Source organism: Lepus europaeus, chromosome 9 (genome assembly GCF_033115175.1).
Source record: "Lepus europaeus isolate LE1 chromosome 9, mLepTim1.pri, whole genome shotgun sequence".
NCBI classification, from domain to species: Eukaryota; Metazoa; Chordata; class Mammalia; order Lagomorpha; family Leporidae; genus Lepus; species Lepus europaeus.
The window spans coordinates 83,091,521-83,113,926 of record NC_084835.1 but is presented as its reverse complement, the minus strand read 5'-3'; the positions used below and the strand labels follow the sequence as shown (position 1 = coordinate 83,113,926).

General features: G+C 40.2%; 1 protein-coding gene across 17 annotated transcripts in view; it reads right to left on the bottom strand.

Moving 5' to 3' along the window:
• DTNA (dystrobrevin alpha) overlaps nucleotides 1-22,406 on the bottom strand; it is a 303,884-nt gene that overhangs the window by 104,225 nt on the left and 177,253 nt on the right. For all 17 annotated transcript variants that reach the window (XM_062201516.1, XM_062201515.1, XM_062201520.1 and 14 more), the window contains one exon: nucleotides 214-427. In XM_062201516.1, the coding sequence (XP_062057500.1) occupies nucleotides 214-427 (214 nt within the window). The remainder of the gene's footprint in view (nucleotides 1-213; nucleotides 428-22,406) is intronic.

Sequence of the window (22,406 nt, the reverse complement as noted above, 5' to 3'; positions counted from 1 at the left end):
TGTCCTTGAATCCCTATGGCACTATTTTATTCTCTAGTTTTTTTTTTTTTTCTACAGAATTTAAAATTTGTAATAAATATAGAGATTTCAGTGACATGAGCATCTCATGAACAAAAAGAGATAGTTGCTCTAGAAAATTGAGAAAAAGACCAAGAAGTAAAGAGGAAATGGAAATCGGATAGGCAGAGAGTAACAATATTCAATGGAGCTTACGGATCAAAAGCAGCAAGCAGGAAGTTAAGCAGGAGACTGATGGACTGCTCCACGTGGATTTGGTGCGTGGTTGGCATCCGTTTGTTGAGCTGGTAGAAAATGGTGGACAGCACTGCCTCCAAGCGGGCCACATTGAGTTCTGTGTTTGGGTCCAGGTTGTTCAAAGCATTTTCCCGCAGTGCTTCTATGACATTCCAAATATCCACCAGGTGCACTGCAATTAAACAGAGTTGACATGTAAGAGCATAAAAAGGAAAATGTGTTACTTTACACGTGTGTTTGTCTAGCTTTTATACACTCTTCATCTGTGTTCAGCTGTTTTGGGGTTTGACGTAGGTATACACACACAGTGCATGATCTCTAGGGCTTGATATACAGTATATAATAGCAAGCAAATGATTTACTGAATACAGCAGTGGATAGTTATTTCTAATCTTCACAATGGCCCTTGAAATACAGCCGATATTCATGTTGTATACAGAAAGACTGAAGATCAGGGAAGTTAACTGACAAATGCAAGGTACAAGGCCAGTCAATGACAAAACTGACATTCAAATCCAAGTTTATCTGGCTTAAAAGCATTTCTGCACTGCACATACTGATTCTTCAAAAAGAAAAGATCAACATTTAAATTCTAGCATAAAAAAGCATTTGTCTATGTAAAATAGTTTCATTTACTCTTCTATTTTTTAGTAGCATTCAGCTTGAAGTAAGAAAATACAAAAGGGAAGTGAAGGTAAGAAGGAATATGAAGAAAAAAGGAAAACTTATCTACACAGTGTCGCAGCAGAGCTTAGTCAGGGATCACTTAAGTACCTTGGTCAAGAACAAGCAGTTTCTTGACTATGTTATTGACTATTTAAGTCCTGGTTACTTTCACTAGAATTCTCAAGAAGGCCTTTTCTATTTTCTTCCCGGTTTACCCTGAGGTTTCAACGACACCTCGGAAACCATGACCACAATCAGATAAAGAACGGTTTCTTCACTCTCAGAAGTTTCCCTCATATTCCGTTCTGTAATCCATCCCTAGTCCCGGTCCCAGGCAGCCACTGACCTGCTTTCTGTCATGATTTTCTAGAATTCTAGTACTAACCAGGCCCAGCCCTGCTTAGCTTCCGAGATCAGATGAGCTCAGGCACGTTCAGGGTGGTGTGGCCGTAGACTCTAGAATTCTAGATAACTGGCATCAAACACTTTGCACTTGTTTTGGGGAGAGGGGTCTGAATACACCTAGTGTGAACTTAGTGACTTTAGGTAGTGTTTACTTAGTTTGAGATTCATGTATGTTGTTACATGTATTAATCTGTTCCTTTTTATTGGTGAGTTGTATTCCATTATATGGCTATATTTCAACTTGGGTATCAAATCACCTGTTGATAGATATTCGGGTTAGTCCAGTTTTTAGTTAAGAATAAAGTTACTATAAACAATAGTGTGCAAGTCTTTGTATAACCATATGTTTCTATTTCTCTAGGTAAATACTTAGAAAAGAAGAGGCTCACTTGGCTGGTAGACATTTTAATTAGAGAGAGAGAATACACACTCCTGTCTGCTGGTTCACTCTCCAAATGCTCACAACCCCGGGGCTCCAGGCCAGGGCAAACACAGGAGTGTAGAATGCCAACAAGGTTTCTCACATGTGGGTCATGGATCCAACTACTTCTGCCATCACTTGCTGCCTCCCAAGGTCTGCACTGGCAGGAAGCTAGAATTTGAGTGGAGCCAGAACTCAAACCCAGGTCCTCTGACAAGGTATCCAGGTATCCTAACTGGCAACTTAACTGCTAGGCGAAATGTCCATCTCATGTGTAATTTTTAAAAGCAACTTCTGAACTGTTTCCCAAAGTAGTTGTACCACCTACAGTTCTATCAGGGGTGTATTCCTATCAGGGGTGTATGAGAGTTCTAGTTCCTCCGTATTTTCACAAAGCTTAAGGCTCACTTTTTATCACACTTTTGCATTTCCAAGTAAATATTTTCTCTTTTCTTTTTGAAATACATATTCTTCTAGGTAAGAGCTTTAATGATTCAAACACTGTTATTCACAGTGTCAAAAATTAGTGTACTATAGAAGCATGAAATTATAATTTTATGTCAAAGGACTATTTCTCTTGTTGGCCACAGCATTCATCCTGTGCACTTCAGTGTGGTTATCCTATCACATCTACCAAATGACAGGCCCACGAGGACTCTGGTGAACATGCTCCTATCTCTATATAATTGTCTCCTTTGCCTGAGAATTGTACAGGAGAGATGAAGAGTGCATTCGAGAGGAAGTGGATGAGGCTGGGGAATGACGGCCCAGTATTTGGGCTACTTTCTGTCACAGTGCTTGTCAAAGCTCAGTTGCATGGCAGCCTCCATGGCCTGGATCTTGGCGGCGCTGTCTCCATACAAGAGCTTGATTTCGCCGACACAGACTGTACGTTGCGACTTCTCTCGTGCCTGCCTGGATCCTAGCACAGCCCTGGGGAAACTGCCCAGACCTTCTTCAACGTGAGTAACTGCAGAGGGTGACCTGCGAAGCCGGCTGATGGCCCCAGAAGGGCCGAGGGCGCCCAGCCTCGCGGTCATGAGAGTTTTGGGGAGGAGCTACCAGAAGGAAGGAGCATGGGGGGCTGAAGTAGGCCTCCACAGCCCTCCCTAGGGCCTTCCCGTGGCTGCACAACCAATCTGCTGCGGCCATAGTTTGCCAGTACAACGCAAATACCCGGTGAGAATCCCAGCACCCAGCAGCTCCCGACATGGATGCCTTCACAGCCATGCCCAAAAATGAAAAAGTCCATGTAAGCACAGAAACTCACAGGGACACAGCTCGCAGGCCGCGGGCGGTGGCCAGGCAGGACCTGTTTTGGGGTGCGGAGAGAAGGGGCGATGGGGAGGGGTGGTTGTCTGGCAGATTAGAGCTCATTTCCGGTGCGTGTCACTGTTTCCACTGGGGAGAAGAAGGTGCTGTGCATGCTTTTTTGGCAGCAACTCCATGGGTTTCGTCTCCTACTTCTTTGCTTCCTTCTGACACCTGCCAGGCCAGTGCTATGGCATACCAAGTAAAGCTACCTCCTGTGCTGGGTGCTGTTGGAGTCCCTGCTGCTCCACTTTCCAGCTTCTGCTGATGGCCTGGGAAAGCAGCAGGGGATAGAGCAAGTGCTGGGGCCCTGCACCCACATGGGAAACCCTACAGAGCTCCTGGCTTCACTCTGGCCCAGCCTTGGCTGGTGCGACCATTTGGAGAGTAAAACAGCAGATGGAAGATCTCTCTGCCCCTTCATCTCTCTCTCTCTCTAACTCAGCCTTTCAAATGAATAAAATAAATCTTAAAAAAACCAAAAACGAAGAACACCTCAACTGTTATCTGCTGAAGCCTACTACAACTGCCTGCTATTTATGTGACCACGTGTTTTCTTGTCTCCTTTACCTTTGTTTCTTTGACAGTGCTATGTGATCTTTCACTTTTGGTAAAGGGTAACTTTATCACCAGTTCCTTCCACTAATGCATAAATAGGTCAACCAACCAACCATGTCTTTGGTCAAGTTCTCTTCTCCCAGGGGGTTTAACTTTAGGATCTCGACCCCCAGGACCCTGGAGAACCACAGCCATCTGGCAAAATTTCAAATTGGGCATAAAAGAAAACAAAACTCCCAAGTCCTTCCTTTCTAACTTTATATATGTTTTGAGACCTAAGACATAAATGGATTATGCAAATCGCCAAATATTGGTTATATAAAATCTTCACTGTAGCCTTCATTTCAAAGTTTGCCGTTATTTTTGTAATTTCTTAATATTTTGTGTTATGAAGGCAACAGACCTGTGCCCAACTTCAAGGATCACTGGACTTGGAGCCCAAAGACATAGGCTCCAAATCCACCTCTTCAGTGACAAGTGTATAATCTCCTAGCCTTTAAGATTTAGAGCCTCACTTTCCTCATCTATTAAATAGGGGTGGCATTCCTTAAATGGCAAAAAATGCATTATATAAAAAGTAGTTGTGTGTGATACACTGTCGATAATGCATTGTATGAGAGTACTTCAAAAAGTTCATAGAAATGGATTTAATGATTTATTTTGATGCATAAATTTTTTGAAATCCATAATTATTTTTCACAATACACATTTTTGTAAACACTCTGAAGACCACTTGTATGCAGAAATTTCAACTTTCTTTGCACCAACTTTCTTTGTAAACTTAATTCCATAAACTTTCCAAAGCACCTTTATACAAATGCATGACAAGAATCATGTCAACAGAAAATTTTTTATATGCCAAAAATATTAAGTAAGGAAAAAAATTAAATAAGGAAATGATTTGTGTTTCTTAATGTTATTTATATAATTTTCAATTTAGCAAGCAAGGTACTTTCATTCTGACCCCTAGTTTCTTCTCATCCACATCTCACCCATCATACCTTATTGCCAGCACCATTTGCTCAAGATGTCTTTCAGGGTCCCCAGTCTCCAAGTTTTGTGCCCTTCCTCTGTGCCCCCTTAGCACCCTGCTCTTCCCCATGACAGCGGTCCTCTCCATGGGCCAGCTGGTTTTGCTTCTTTGTCTCATGTGCCACAGGAGGAGACTGCTTGAACTGGTAATTGTTCCACTCCAGCTCCTATCACAGTCCCCAATATACCCTGGAACTTAACCTCTGTTGACTAAATGTGTGAATGACAAAGAGATGACTCAAAAGTGAAACAAGATTTTCTAAAGATGCATTTGATTTCTAAAGAGATGATAGGTGTAGTCATGAAAAATCACACAAGAATTGGTTCAAATCCTGTGTGTCATCTTGAAGTCAAGTTACCCAACGTTTTTGAGCCTCCACCTCAGAAAAATTGACAGATAACAGCACCTACCCTCAGATGATTACAATGAAGATTAAATGAGGTAAGGCCTCTACAACATTTGAAAAAGGGCATGTCACATAGGGAATAATAATTTTTATTATTAAGAACAAATAAGGTATCTAGAAATGATACGTAAGTTATTAAAAATAAAGTCCATAGTTTTGTTCTCACACATTAAAATCTCACTATTAGGAAAAATAAGTTACTAATTATAAGTGATTTAAATAAAATTGGTTTCCATAACTGTGTGTTACACTATGGTAGGTTCTGAGGACTTACTGGCAAGCAATACAGATGTGGTTCCTGCCTCAGAGAGCTGAACATCTGGAGGAGACACAGACATGACTACCATAGAAAATCAGGAATTGTAACATACTGTGTTATCAGGGTCAGTAGGTACAAAATGGGGTTATGATACAGTCATGAAGGGACCAGGAGAGCCAGATAAGGCTGGAGGAGCACTGTAGTCATGAGAGGGATTTTGATTTTTATGCTGAGCCTGAAGATATGGGTTATAAACAGGAGAGAGATGAACAGAAGTGTATCTTAAAATTATCCTATCAGGGGCTGGTGATTAAGAAGCTCACATCCCACATGAGAACGCCTGTGCTTGGTACCTCACTCTGGCTCCTTTCTCCAGCCTCCTGCTAAGCAGACCCTGGAGGGCTGCAGTGATTGGGTTCCTGCTATCCATACCAGAGACCTGGATTGAGCTCCCTGGTTCTGGCTTTGGCCCAGCCCAGTCTTGGCCACTGTGGGCATGTAGGGAGTAAATCCACAGATGAGAATCCTGGCTCTCAAATAAATAAATAAAATTTAAAAAGAATAATTTCTGACTTCAAGAGAAGAGAGGAATGGAGATGGACTGGCATGCAGGAGGAAATAGCTGGTGCTTATTGTAGTCCAAGTAAGAGGTGGTGGTATTTTTTTTTTTTTTTTTGCATAGGAGGAAGGTAGTATGCAGAAAAACTTGCAATCATGCATCACATTATATGAGTTATTTTCCAATGGAAGCACAGTAAAAAGGATCCAGACTTTGCTACTACAAACATTGAGGTTTCATTTGTGGCTCAGCTAATAAGTTTAAAATTCAGTAAGTTACTTCAACTCCATAAATTTTTGTGTTTGTTTTTTTAGAAAGAAGGAAGCTAATACCATCCAGGGGGAGTGTAAATTAAAAGGGAAGATATATCTATAAGTGCTGGCCACAGGGCTTGGCACATAACAGATGATCAACAAGTGATGGCTATTAGTGCTGAAGTAATGAAACCTCCTCTGATCTAAGGCCATGTTATGCTATTATTATTAATTTCGAAGATCTATGAGCAGCACTAATTTTAGCTCATTCTCCCAAATTCAACCCACTAATCAACACATAAAATGGGGTAATATGTTATTGTGGGTGAAATTAAAGAAGAACAAATTACATTCCAACCATAAAACAGATACTTTCTCAGATTAGTTGCTATAAACTCCAAATGAGTGGAGTTTAGATTGATTTTACCATATGACATCCTTAGAAACAAGGTGACGAAGGCTCTATTTCATAAAGACTTATTGGAAACTATCTAACTGGTAAATTTTTGGGAGGTATAATCACAGCGCAGAAGGGTTCAGAATCCTGGGCAGAGTCTAGGTTCCAACTGGTTTCCTCAACTGGCTATCTGTATGACCTTGGCCAGTCAACTCCCTTAAGTATCAGTTTCATTATCTTTAAAATGGGAACATTAATAGTTACTCCATTACAGGGTTATTTTGGGGGTTCAAATGAAATAATGCACGTGAGGCACAATGCTTAGTGTATAAGTATTCAATATATATATTATTAGTATTTGAGAAACTTCAGTATCATAAGCCTTTTGCGTGCTGAAATAGACAGAGAAATGCTAAATTGAAAGTCTTAAGAAGCTGCTAATAAATCTGTTAAAAAAATCTGGCAGTTTTATAAATATGTTGTCACTGTAGTGTATCAAATCATTTTAGATGAACATTTCTTCAAGTTGTGCAATAATAATTACTTACCACTAGATGGCACTGTGCATACTTTACTAAATAATTATTAAGCTTACTTGTCCATAGAGCACCTTTCACTGTGCACAGTGGGATTCCCTCAGCTATACAACTACATACATTTTATATTAATATACTAGGTAAAGAAATAATTTGTATAGTGAAATTTTCTAGTTAATATTAACCATATAAAGAATAAACTTTCTCAATGTAATATGAGTGCTTAATATTTCATAGAATTTTCAAAGCAAGAAATTAGTGTTAATTTCAGTCATTAACTATTGACACCTCAGAGTTTGTCTTTATAAATTAATGGAAATGGATACAAAGCATCAATCATTTGCCATAAATCCAAGCCACCTCAGGTAGAAAGGCTAAGTCAGGTTGTGGGGCAGAGAAGTTGCAGGTGGACAGGGAAATTTGTTCTCTCGGGAGATGTTTCCTATTTTGCTGATGTCTTAAACTACTGTAACAAGAGAGAGAATCCTTGGTCCACAGTTATGGGTGACTTAAATCCAGGTATGCCTAGGGAAAGTACTAACATGACAGAGTTATACCTAGGTAGAAATGACTGATATCATAAACATTATTAGAAATAGTAGGATCATACAAATATGTGAAAATATGGGGCTTTTGAGAGTACAGAAAGAATAAAAACATAAGATTTCAAGACAGTCCAGGACCAGCATTTTGAAGACCACATTCTAGAGGTCGGGTCCAGATCACTGAATCTAAGCATGTTCTTTTTATTATTATTATTATTATTATTATTATTATTATTTTGACAGGCAGAGTGGACAGTGAGAGAGAGAGAGAGACAGAGAGAAAGGTCTTTCTTTGCCGTTGGCTCACCCTCCAATGGCCACCGCGGCTGGCGTGCTGCGTCCAGCAACCGCACTGATCCGAAGGCAGGAGCCAGGTGCTTCTCCTGGTCTCCCATGGGGTGCAGGGCCCAAGCACTTGGGCCATCCTCCACTGCACTCCAGGGCCATAGCAGAGAGCTGGCCTGGAAGAGGGGCAACCGGGATAGAATCTGGCGCCCCAACCGGGACTAGAACCCGGTGTGCCAGCGCCGCAGGCGGAGGATTAGCCCATTGTGCCGCAGCACCGGCCTTTATTGTTGTTTTAAGATTTATTTTCTTATTTGAAAGGCAGAGTGGGAGAGAGAGAGAGAGAGAGAGAGAGAGAGAGAGAGAACTGTATATAGAAAGAACTTCCATTCAAGGACTCATTCTTCACATGGCAGCTACTACCATGTCTGGGCCAGACTGAAGCCTAAGCTAGGAAATCCAACCTGGGCTCCCACATGGGTGGCAGGGGTCCACGAACTTGGGCCATCATCTGCTGCCTTCCCAGGCCCATTAGCAGGGGAGAATCTGGGACATGAACCATCATCTTGACATAGGATGCTGGTGTCACAAGAGGCAGTGTAACCTGCTACACTAAAACACCAGCCTTTGTTGTTGTTGTTTTAAAGCAGTTGGACATCTCAAAATTTTTAAACCCAAACTCTACCACCTTCTGGTTCTAAAATTTAAGACAATGGGAAAGGGTTTTGATAAAATTCTTCAGGTAATTCTGACAGTCACCAACATATCAACCTTTCAGAAGGGTCTCAGAGGGCTCGTAGCTAGGGAAGGTCAGTGGGCAATCATCACATAGTGACTTAGCTTCAATCATTTTGGAGCAATGATTCTCAGCTTTGACTGCACATTGAATTTACCTACAGGTTGTCAAAGAGCTCCCTGGTAGTGGTACTGCTGTGGCAGCCCTCTGTCCTATCCTGGAGAATCAGATTTGCATTTTAACATCCCCAGGAAGTTTTACTCAGCTTAGGTATAAGCAGCACTGCTCAACAACAATTATCGGTGCTTTGGCAACAAAGAGGCCACTTGGTATATCCTAAGAGGTTATGAGTTATGTTGCAAGAAGCTAATCACTCTCAATTTATGCAGTTTAAGAATGACTTGTACCATTTTGTACATTATTTTAGGAGGATTTGAGGTCTACATTTAGAAGAAGGTAACAGCATCATACGTGCTTTCTCAATTAAGGGAAAAAGAAATTTGAGAAACGAATATAATACGAAATATAATATGAATACAATATACACGAATATAATGTCAATATGCCATTGAGAATATAAGAGAGGTCTTCAAAACGATCATGGAGAATGCATATCATGAAAAAAATTGCATGAGTTTCAAATTATTTTTGGCATTAAATAAACTTACCTATTAATTCTATTTTTTTCCATAAATTTTTTGAAGTTCCCCCTCATATGCTGTTGAGAAATATATGAATTCCCTAGTGAGCAGGATGTGGGGTGGGGTGGGGTGGTGGGTGTATGTGTGCTCCATTAACCTTCACCCTTTGTCCTCAAAGCTTAAAGCAAAGGTGACTGGTATCTGGAGTCTTGTTCAACTTCAGTCGTCCTCATGAGACATGCAAGTAAACATGGGAAAAGTTCCGTCATTCACTGGTCCATCGGATCCCATGGCAATGGAGACAGATAGTATCCCGTGAAAAGTCATCTGACTCTCCCCTCCTTAGATGTAAATATCCTGAAGTTCAGTGCCATATTCTCATTGAATTTTGCACCCATGAATTTCTCAATGCAATCATATTGTTCCAAGCTGAACCCATTTCAGAAAATATTTCTGATTAGTTTACATGCTGGGTTACAAGGGACAAAGTGAGTTCTTTCACACAGAAGATTCTTAAAATATGTCTGTTGGCTTACAGAAAAGTGAGTGATGAGATTCCTTCTCTTATTTATCCAGCAACATTCTGATGTTCTTAGAATGAAAAAAATGAACAGACATATAATCATTGTCTTTTTCCTATGACAACTCTCAGAAGGGAAGCTTCCTTCAGTATTTTAAGCACCAAGTGGATCGTAGGTGAAAAAATTGCTTTTAAAGAGCTTCACATGTAGTTCTGGCTCCACAGAATGAGCTGTGAGGGGTCAGGGAGAGGAACTCAGCCCCTTGTGAGTGTCAGGAACAACTCTGGGTCCTTACCAAACACAGCACCCTATGGCCTTCATTCTTGCCTTCCATCTCAGACACTTAAACCTTTTATGCATAAGTATTTATTCAGCCCCTACTGTATACAGTAGCTCTTACTTACTTGGAACCCTTACTTACAGTTTTGCTCTGTTCTCAGTTCTAGAATTGCAGTGTACAATACAGGCATGTCCCTGACTTGCAGAACTTACAGGTGGTGGAGAACATAGCTATTAGATAAGTTTACTGAGCATGCAATAACAATCTATTTTCTCTTTTTCTTCTCTTAAAATGTTTAGTTGATGAGCATTTTATGTAGTCAAGATATCAAGGCATATAATGTGATGATTTAATATTCATGGTAATTAATGCATATATATACTAATATTTATTTTCTCTTACAGAGAAAAAAGTGGCCTTAGAGATAGTAGTACACTTGGATTCAAGTGTTGCTTCATTTGTTCCACAGGAATAATATTATATCCACCTTCTTATCTTACAGGTATTCTGAGGAACAATGAGAATTGAGAATAAATGGTAAAATACTAGATAAATTTTAAGTATTATTCTTATTTTTGAGAGAAAACAGCCACTAAAATTTCCCATTATGTGCAAGTAGAATTACAAGCTACTCCTCAAATTTTTGCGATTGTTTCTTTGTCAGTTATATTTGTCCCCAATTTAAGCTTTCTTCTAGAACTTATGATTTGTTTTTCTCATGATGGATGAAATGATGTTATCATCCACAAGAGAGTGTGTTATAAAGATTACTAGTTTAATTAGTTAATTTCAGCTCAGACACCCATTTTGAAATTCAGAGAGCCTCAGTTCATGAAAAAGAAAACAAGAATATTTCAATACATCAGTACTTAACACATATCTATTGCACATAAGGGCAATAACATATGGTTAAAGACTGCCGTATGCTTGTAGAGTTGGAAAAGGGAGCAAGAAACAAGATTCCATCATATTTTCAAAAGAAATGAAACCAAACCAGTAAATTTTAAGACTATACAATATGTTATGATTGATGTTATTGGCTACTTAAAAATAGAGAGCTTTACCATAGAAGAGCTTGTAATTTCCCCAGGGAGAGATCCACTCAGAAGATCAGCACAAGACACCATGATATCAACCAGCCATAGTGCACATTTAGGAAAAACCAAAGGGCTACAGGTGCCTAAGTACAGGGCTGCTATTGTGAGCTGCAAACTCAGGGAAGGCCTGGAGGAGGAGGTAGGGTTCAAGTTGATTTCTGAAGCACAGCAAATGTCATGCATTGATGAAAATGATGAGAGGAGCATACTCCAGAAGAAGAGGATCCAGCATCAGTGCACAGAGAAAGGTGGTGCACTCAGATTTTGCAGCGACCTGACTGGGCCACAGGAGTTTCTGCTGGGCCTTACAGGAAAGCGGAGCCCATCACCAAGCCATCATAGGCAACACTTTCATAAATTTTCAATGAGAAAATCTTTCTTTTTTAATTTATTGACAACTTGCACCTTGTATAGTTTAATCTTGGTTTCATTTTAAGACTAGCATGTGAGCCAGTTCAGATCCATGACTACAGCCAGAGTTGGGCAGTGAAAGCAGGGCAGTTCTCTACACAGTGAGTGGGTGTGAGCAACTCCTCGGGTGATTTTGATAGGCAATGAAGTTTGAGAACCACTGCCATGGGTGCAACTTAAAGGATGTAGTTAGTTAGACACAAGAACAACAGGAAATGGATGCTTTTTTTTTTTTTTCTTTTTTGACAGGCAGAGTGGACAGTGAGAGAGAGAGACAGAGAGAAAGGTCTTCCTTTGCCGTTGGTTCACCCTCCAATGGTCGCAGCGGTTGGCGCGCTGCGGCCGGCGCACCACGCTGATCCGATGGCAGAAGCCAGGTGCTTCTCCTGGTCTCCCATGGGGTGCAGGGCCCAAGCACTTGGGCCATCCTCCACTGCACTCCCTGGCCACAGCAGAGAGCTGGCCTGGAAGAGGGGCATCCGGGACAGAATCCGGTGCCCCGACCGGGACTAGAACCCGGTGTGCTGGCGCCATAAGATGGATGCTCTTTTGATTCAGAGGAATGTGTTTCAAAGAAATCAGAAAAATTCTGGGAACCCTATGGCCACAAAAGCTAGGTATAAATTAGCCAGTTGTTGAGTTTCTCAAAAAATGATTTATTTTTTTGACCTTATTCAGACCTCTTATTGCGACAAAATAGTGCTTAAAATTTGTTAGGGAGGAAAAATTGAGTTAAATGGCATTTTGCCAGGGTCAACAAATGTATTTTGATGAAACTGTATTGATGATATTAGCCATCACTCAACATTAACCAGACATTGCATCTGGAAAGAAAACTGTTAGAAAAGCACAATTTTTACATTTGTTTTCCAATAGTGACTATGAGTTATCTTTATAAAATGTGAATCCAAACTTTACCAGATTTTTTATACTTCTGATCTCAACAACTTCCTTGTTCCCAAAGTATGCTTTTATTACCCAAGTAGTTCTAAAGATCTTTGGAGAGATGCCTCATAGCTTACAAAGATAACGTTTTCATTTCACTTTAATTTCCTGGTTAAGGTGATGTAATAAGGTTTCATGAAAAGGTCTACAGCATATTTTTGGTGTAGAATCAAAGTGAATGTCATGCCAATCCTCAAAGACTCTGGCAATACATCCAAGGCTCATGAGGAAAATGTATTCAGTGTCCCTCAAACTGTATTTGTAGACCAGCATCATTATTCAATATGAGGTATAATAATTGTTGGCTCATTAGCTGTTATCCTACAAATTAAATTTAACTAAATTCAACTGAACATGCATTTATTAAGTCTATTGTTTTTAAACTATGGTATCAAGGGTTGTAAAGACAATAAGAGAAGGTAAATGAAAAATTGGAACAGTAACTTATTTCTCTCTGCCAGTGCTTAGCAATGTTCAGAATATATTTAATAACCAGAGAAGCACAAGGATCTAGTATCTTATCTCTTCTGCGAGTAGTCATTTTATACATGGCTTAAGACTTCACTGGATAATTAAAAACATTTTTAAAGTAGTCATTTGAGAGAAAGAGAGAGGACAAGTCTGCTTGAGAGAGTGCAAGACAACCCCCCCTCCCCCCACATACACAGAGCTCCTATCCATTAATTTATTCCACAAATGCCTATAGTAGCAGGAGCAAGAGAGAGTTGAAGCTGGGAGCCTGGAACCCAATCCAGGTTTCACATGGGAAGCAGGAACCCTATCACTGAGCCATCATTGCCAACCTCCAAGGGTCTGCATTAGAGGGAAGCTGGAATCAGGAGCCAGAAGTGAGCACTGAACCCAGATACTCTGGTATGGGACATGATGTCCTATCCACTAGGCTTAACCACTAGGCCAAACACCCACTATCACTGGATTTTTTTTTTTAGTGTAGTAGTCTTAGCAGTCCCTAAATTCTAATGCCCCAGTTTGGGCTTTTCCTCCTTTCTACTTGGAAACAAGCTTCTTACTCATCTCCAATGTCTGTCCCTTCCTATCTATTCTAGGAAATACAATAAGGTTCAGCTCTGATCATGCCATTCCCCATTGCCTATTGAATAAAATCCAAGATGCCAAACAGGAAAGCCAGAGTTTAGATTCCAGTCTAGTAATCTTTAGTCTCACCTCCCACCACTCTCCATCTCCCCCCAAGAGCCACTCTGGACTCCTGGCAATTACAGAACAGAACTGTGGCCTGCTCGTATGTGCCTTTACTCAGTCTGCTCCCTCCGTCAGGTGGAGCTTTTAATCCATGCACGCTGTATGTCCTAGGAAGCCCATTATGATACTATCAGGTAGAATTCTGTATTGTCATTCCCAGAGCCCTCCATATATTTATGGAAACATTTTGCAAGGTTATTAATGGACAAGTTTTTTTTTTTTTTTTTCCTCCATTGTAGGAGGAGAGGAGAACTTCTGAAATTATGGGCTAACTTTATGTTCAGGGTCATGTATATTTTGAGGAAAATGGGTCCATGGCTGTCACCAGATTGTCCAAAAGGTACATGGGGAGGAAGTTTAAAGAATCAGAGAACTAAGTAATGGCCGGCGCCACGGCTCACTAGGCTAATCCTCCGCCTGCGGCGCCAGCACTCCGGGTTCTGGTCCCGGTTGGGGTGCTGGATTCTGTCCTGGTTGCTCCTCTTCCGGTCTGGCTCTCTATTGTGGCCCGGGAGGGCAGTGGAGGGTGGCCCAGGTGCTTGGGCCCTGTACCTGCATGGGAGACCGGGAGGAAGCACCTGGCTCCTGGCTTCGGATCGGTGCAGCGTGCTGGCTGTGACAGCCATTTGGGTGGTGAACCAATGGAGGGAAGACCTTTCTCTCTGTCTCTCTCTGTCTAACTCTGCCTGTCAAAAAAAAAAAAAAAAAAAAAAGAAGAACTAAGTGATAAGCATCTTGAAGATACGAACTTTGTCTTGCTTGTATTTGTATCCCTCACAGTTCCTTGCACAACAGCTTGTTCAAAGTGGGTGGTCACAGATGCATGGTGGATGGAATTGAGTACAGCACCTACTACAATCAGGCACTGCATGTACTCCCTGGGATGCTCCCCTTTACCTCAGTATTCTAAGAAAATTCTACGAGACTTATTGAGCTCGGTTTCTACCGTACATCTTATCTCTTGTGTGGATGGCCAGAATTCAAGATGCCAGAGACTACATTCTGAGAGGAAGAGTATCCACATCGATGGCAACTCTGGGGAACTGTCTTCTACTTTCCCTTACAGCATTTTTAAAAATTTATTTTTATCTTCATTTGAAAGACAGAGATGGACAAAGAGGCAAAAAAAAAATATTTGCCATATACTGATTCAGCCTCCAAATGCCTGCAACTGTCAGGGTTAGGACAGGCTGAGCCAGGAGTTTGGAATTCAATCTGGATCTCCCAAGTGTGTGGCAGGAACCCAAGTACTTGATCCATCACTGTTGTCTCCCAGGGTGTGTATTAGCAGGAAGCTGGAATTGGAATTGGAGCTGCAATACAAATCCAGGCATTTCATGGACATCCCAAGAGGTGGCTTAACTACTGGCCCAAATGCCTGCCACAACTTTCTCTTCATGGTTTTTGACCTCACTGACTCTGCATCATGTGTCCATCTGGCCAATATAGAAAATATGAACAGACATTGGAAAGAGTATGCAGCAAAGTGGTGAAATGTTAGATTTTTCTGCACCCATCATGTACTGTTTAAATATATAATGACTCTTCTTTTTTCAGCGAAAGTAAACACTGGGATAAATAATAGAAAACATACTTTATTTACTCTTTCAGGAGTTAGTAATGCCTAGCTACCTATTGCATAGAAAACTGCTTGGGAAATGGGGTGATCATTTGGGATGAAGAGATCTTTAGGTGGCTCATGAGCACTGCAAACTAATAGCAGATAACTTGAATGAACTCACAGAAAAAAATGTTATATAAAGCATAAGGGATAGACATTTAGCCCAGTGGTTAAGACATACATATCCGACATCTAATGCCTGGGTTCTATTGATTTATTATACAACATGGTGAATATAGTTAATAATAATGTATATTCTAAACTTTTAAAAAGAGTAAACTAAATGTTCTTACTACAAAGAAATGATAAGTAGTTGAGTTGATGTATATGTTAATTATCCTTTTTTTCTTTTTAACTGACACATAAAAATTGTATATATCCATGAATTACCATGGGATACATGTATACATTGTGTAATGCCCAATCAGGATAAACATATCCATCTCTTTAAACATTTAACACTTCTTTACAGTCAAAATACTCAAAGTTCTTTTAGTTTTAAAAACATATGCTGTTTTAATAATTCCAGAATGTATTTATGTAGTCTAATGTCATATTGTACCCTATAAATACATCTTACTATTATTTGTCAATTAAAGATAAAACAAAGTCAATGGAAGACAGTAATGAGGAACCTTGAAAAATGGAGGTCAAGGTTCATTATGGGTGATACTTTGGACCTACCTTTCTAAGTTGTTGGCCCTACCTCTTTCTCCAGTCCCTGAAGTAGTGACCAGTACCACAGATTCTGGCAGGGAAGTGTAGCTGAACCCGAGCCTGCTTGGCCTCAGAATCTCACGGCATGCTTCTGATGACTCAGCATGAGTCTACCCCACACTCATACACGTGCAACTCACAAGTGTGGGAGCATTAATGACTCTTGGCCACCCTCAACAAATGCAGGACAGAGCGTCTGCATCAAAACATCCTCCTTTTGCTCCATGAGTGGACAGTTCCTTGTATTCCACAGGATTGCTTAGAAGTTCCCCTACCATCTATTGGCTTTTTCCTTCCTTCTCTGTTCCAGTTCTGATCTGGGTTCACTTTCCAAATGAGTTGTTTCCACACATGCCTTGTTTTGGGATCTACTGTCTGGGGAAACAAAGGCTAAGGCATCAATTTTAAAGAAGTCCCTGACTGTTTCTCATTATATCCTCCCAGAAGACTAAACAGTGAGAAGAAAATAGTGAGCATGACATGATGTCCAAAGCACATTCTGATTCTGTTTGGTTTTCTTGACTTGGCATTCTCCGTAGCATAATATCATTGTCTTACTCATCAGAATTTAATTTGCAAAACAAAATATATCACCTTTGATAATTTTCTTTCTTTATTATTTTTCTGAGAAAGTGAATGTCTTAGGGTGGTACCATTAGTAAAATTATTTATTACATTTACTTGAGAGGCAGAGAGACTGAGAGTAATCTCTTACCCCCTGGTTCACTCCTCAAATGTCTGTAACAGCCCAGGCTGGGTCACCCTGAGTTAGGGTCCAGGAACTCAATCTCCCACATGGGTGGCAGGAACTCAAATATTTCAACCATCACTGTTGCCTCCCAGCATGTGCATCAGCAGGATGCTGGAATGGAGAGTGGAGCCAGGACTTGAACCCAGACACTCCAGAATAGAGACATTCCAAGTGGTAGCTTTACTGCTGCACCCAATGCCTCCCTCTCATGTATCATTATTAATTTTGGGACAGGCTTAGTGATCCTAAAGCTTGCCTCAGTGTTTCTGTGTTTTCTGACTACAAGCCTTGCAGACACTGTAGGACAGCCCTTCTGATAACCATCACACTTGGCTAATAATTGGAAATTGGAAGCTCGCCTCTCTAGTTCTATGACTTTATCTGGTGTTTATATAAGGGAAATCACTTAATATCTTGTACTATGTTCACCTCACATGAAACAAACAGAAATTTATAATTTCTGATAGATAAGAAGATAAAGCATAAGTCCTAGCCCAATACCATGAATTGTTAAAAATAGCTATAGCTTATTTCAATATGCTTGATATTTTTATACATTACAATTATAAGTAACACTTTTTCATTTAGAAAATGATACTTGGTTCAGGGGACAGATTAGCTATATAACAGTTTATACAACAAAGTTTTAGAGTATACTTACTATTTGATATTCATAAAATCAGAAGTTTTAAAGAAAGACTACATTCATTAGATTCTAAACTTGAAGGCACTGTTATAGATTTGTACACTAAGGAATAGTACTATCTAGGATAAATTAATGGAAAAATGCATACTACAGTTTTCTTCTTATGCTGTTCTGGTTAATTTTTCCTTTTAAATGCAAATGATAATGCTAAGAACTTATTTTCTAAGTGTTCCTGTAGATGCATTCTCAATGCTATTTTGGGAGAGGAGGGTGTTAAAAAGGGAAGAAAGGGAGAAACCTTCACTGGACATTCCAGACTTTTAGCTTTCTTACTACTGCTGAATGTTTTGAAGATAACCAAATAAATTGTACAGCTCAATCCAAGCACAAATTTTGGAAAGGGCCTGGGAAATCTGAGTAACAGGAAAAACTGTAGAAAAAAAATGAAATAAAAAGAGAGTTTGGGCTAAATAAAAAGCTAGATAAATTATCAAATCATTAACTCTAGAATGGAAACAATGTGCTCTGTACCTATTTGGTTTACTGTGATCACCTGTCAGCTCCTCAAGGTGATAGATCACCTCTGTGTTCTTCCAGGTTACTCAACAAGATGTCTTCCTGAGAACTATTCATTACTTAAGAGACATTTTATACCTTGTTCTGCAAATGAACATGGATCAAATGCATGCAGTATGCTAGACACTGTGGAAGATGTGAGACAGTGAAAAAGACATGTGTCTTCCTAGCTACCCATCTTGTTTTCCTCACAGCATTTACTCTCTTCTATCTGAAATTATTGTATTATTTGTTAGAAGTTAAATTCTATGAGAGTGGGTGTCTTTTCTGTTTTGCTTACTGCTCTTTATAGAGCCCTAGACATTTGGCATGTGATGCATACTTGTTTGCTGAATAGTTTTAACAACTACTTCCTCAATAGAACATAGCTTTTGTCTTACAACAGGAACCATTCATAAATGTAATTTTTTAAAGCAAAACATTTCTTTCAGAAACATTTCTTAGGAAGTACCATGGATAAAACTTAACCATGTGCTTGATCTTAAGGCATCATTCTATACACTTTAGAGTTTATTCTATTTGATGGCCACCATTGGAAAGAAAAATGTTTTTAGGATATTGAGAGATTAATGAGAATGAAATTTCTGTTCAGCATGATGAAAAAGTTCTGGAAATTGGTAGTGGTGATGCTTGAATAACATTATGAATGTGTTTAGTGCCACTGAGCTGTACACTTTAAAATGGCTATAATGGTAAATTTTATGTTTTATAAATTTTAACACAATTTCAAAAAACATTGCACACATTTATGCAGGAAAACAAAATCATGCTAAAAACAAAGTAGAGACAATCTACAAAAGCAAATAATGAAAACTGATTTTTTTTTAGAAAGTATTTGCTGTTGGGTTTGGTAGTAGTAGGGCAGATTATTTTCTTATTTTTTAAATTTATTTGACAGGTAGAGTTATAGACAGTGAGAGAGAGAGACAGAGAGAAAGGTCTTCCTTCCATTGGTTCACTCCCCAAATGGCCACCACTGCTGGTGCTGCGCCGATACAAAGTCAGGAGCCAGGTGCTTCTTCCTGGTCTCCCCTACACGTGCAGGGGCCCAAGCACTTGGGCCATCTCCCACTGCACTCCCGGGCCACAGCAGAGAGTTGGAGTGGAAGAGGAGCAACTGGGACTAGAACCGGGCGCCCATATGGGATGCCAGCGCCGAAGGTGGAGGATTAACCAAGTGAGCCATGGTGCCGGTCCCCAGATTATTTTTTGTACATTTATATTTTTAGAGTTTAATGTATCATTTCCCCCCATGTTCTGTGAGAGTTTGTATGTATCAAGCCAGAGAATAAGACTCTGAAGTTTTTTCCAAGTTCTGGAATCACCTAAATATTCTGAAAGGAGTCTGGCTACAGGATCTTCCACTAACAGGCTTAATGGCTAGGCTTCATATAGCTACTGCAGCTTCCTCTAAAATATGAGGATGAATGTTGATTCTGAGAACCTTCAGTGCAAAAAAAAAATCAATTCCAAATTAAGAAGCTTACATTATTGGAAAGGAAAACAGTTAGGAGTACTAAACATTGGGGTAAACCTAAATGATATCTAAAATATTGTTCCCATTGCCTTGCTGGCTGTCAGCAACACATCTCTCAGCATCTAGAGATTGAGCATGTGGGCCTCTCCATCTTTAAGCCAGCCATAGCACTTCACATATTTCTAGTCTTTCCAAGCTCTTAAGTTTCTCTTCTGCTGCCAGCCCGAGAAAAGCTTTCTAAAAGCCCCAAATGGGGCCGGCGCCGCGGCTCACTAGGCTAATCCTCCGCCTGTGGTGCTGGCACCCGGTTGGGGCGCCGGGTACTAGTCTCTGTTGCTCCTCTTCCAGTCCAGCTCTCTGCTGTGGCCTGGGAGGGCTGTGGAGGATGGCCCAAGTGCTTGGGCCCTGCACCTGCATGGGAGACCAGGAGGAAGCACCTGGTTCCTAGCCATTTGTGGGATGAACCAATGGAAGAAAGACCTTTCTCTTTGTCTCTCTCTCTAACTCTGCCTGTCAAAAAAAAAAAAGTCCCAAATGGATCACTCAGGCCCATTAATATGATCTCCCTATCTCAAGGCTATCTGTGCAGCATGACATAATCTAATCACATGGGTGAATTCCCTCAAATTCACAGTATTTGGGGTTATATTTAGGAGTATCATAGATAGATTGTAATCCAGGTAAAAGTCTTTTGGGCCAGGTAGTTAGTCAGCAAAGGGAGCTATGGATGAATTAAAAAGCTATAGTGAGTACAAGTGATGAGACTTCATGATTAATTATTTGGATTGGGAGGGAATATCAGAGATTACTTCTAAGGGGGGTTAGTCTAGCAGTTAAGACACTGGTTAAGACATCCATGCCCCATATCATAGTGCCTGAGTGTGATACCCATGACTTTAGTTTTCTGCTACTGCAGGCCCTGGGAGGCAATGGTTATGGCTCAGGTAATTGGATTCCTGCCACTCACATGGGGCACATAGATTACATTCTCAGTTCCCAGCTCTGGCCTTAGTTGGGGACTGTTGTGTTTATTTGGGGAGTAAACCAGAGGATAGTAGCTCTCCCTGTTTCTGATATAAACAAAACATTTTAAAAATGCATCCCAAATTTATGTCTTAGGCCACTTGGTGGTCTCAGTACCATGCACTGAGGAGCAAACTATCTTTTAAATTGATTCTTTGATTCATATTTCTGCACGTGGAGATCCAGTTTTCCCAGCACTGTTTGTTGAAGAGAATGTCCTTGCTCCAGGGATTGATTTTAGCTCCTTTGTCAAAGGTAAGTTGGTTGTAGATGATGCACAGATTGACTTCTGTAGTTTCTATTCTGTTCCATTGGTTTGCACTTCTGTTTTGTTTTGCCAGTACCAGACTGTTTTGATTATAACTGCCCTGTTGTAGATCTTGAAACCTGGCATTGTTATGCCTCCAGCTTTGATTTTGTTGTATAAGATTGCTTTGGCTATTCGGGGTCTCTTTTGATTCCATATGAATTTTAGCATCATTTTTCTAGATCTGACAAGAATATCCTTGGTATTTTGATTGGGATAACACTGAATATGTAAATTGTTTTCAGTAGTATGGACATTTGATCTTCCACATGGAAGATTTTTCCATCTTTTTGTGTCTTCTCTTTCTTTCTTTAATGTCTTATAATTTTCATTGTGAAACCTTTGACATCCTTTGTTACATTTATTCCATGGTGTTTAATTTTTTGTAGCTATTGTAAACGGGATTGAACTTAGAAGTTCTTTCTCAGCCATAGCATTGTCTGCATGTACAAAGACTATTTATTTTTGCATGTTAATTTTATATCCTGCCACTTTGTCAAACTCTTCGATAAGTTCCAATAGTCTCTTAGTGGAGTATTTTGGATCTCCTATTTATAGATTCATATCATCTGCAAATAGGAATAGTTTGACTTCCTCCTTCCCTTTGTATCTCTTTGCTTTCTTTAATTAAAAACTTATTTATTTGAAAGACAGAGTTACAGAGAGGCAGAAGCAGAGAGAGAAAAGGAGAGAGAGAGAGAGAGAGAGAGAGAGAGATAGATAGATAGATAGATAGATATCGGTCGGTCTTCCATCCACTGGTTCCCTCCTCAAATGGCCACACTAGCCGGAGCTGGGCCCATCTGAAGCCAAGAGCTTGGACCTTTTATCACTCAAGCCATACTTCTTTCCCAGGCCAAAGCAGAGAAATGCATCAGAAGAGGAGCAGCCAGGACATGAACCAGCACCCATATGGGATGCTGTCACTGTAGGCATCAGCTTTACCAACTACACCTTATCGCTGGCCCCACTTTAATTTCTTTTTCTTGCCTAATGGCTCTGGCTAAAAATTCCAGGACTATACTGAACAGCAATGTGAAAATGGGCATCCTTGTCTGGATCTTAGTGGGAATGCTCCCAACTTTTCCCCATTCAATAAGATTCTGGCCATGGGTTGACAAAACTGTTACCTTAAACCTTATAATAAAATCCACTCAAAATGGATTAAGGATCTAAATATACAACTTTATGCCACAGAATTATTAGAGAACATTGGGGAGACCCTGCAAGAGAGGGACACAGGCAATCAAAGCCAAAGTCGACAAATGAGATTACACCAAGCTGAGAAGTTTCTACACTGCAAAAGAAACACTCAGCAAAGTGAAGGGACAACCTGCAGAATGGGATAAATTATTTGCAAACTATGCAACTGATAAAGGATTAATAACCACAATATATAAAGAGCTTAAGAAACTCAACAACAACAAAACAAACAATCCAGTTAAGAAATGGGCAAAGGACTTGAAACAGCCTTTTTAGTAGGAGTAAATTCCGATGACCAACAGACACATGAAAAAAGCTCAGGATCATTAGCCATCAGGGAAAT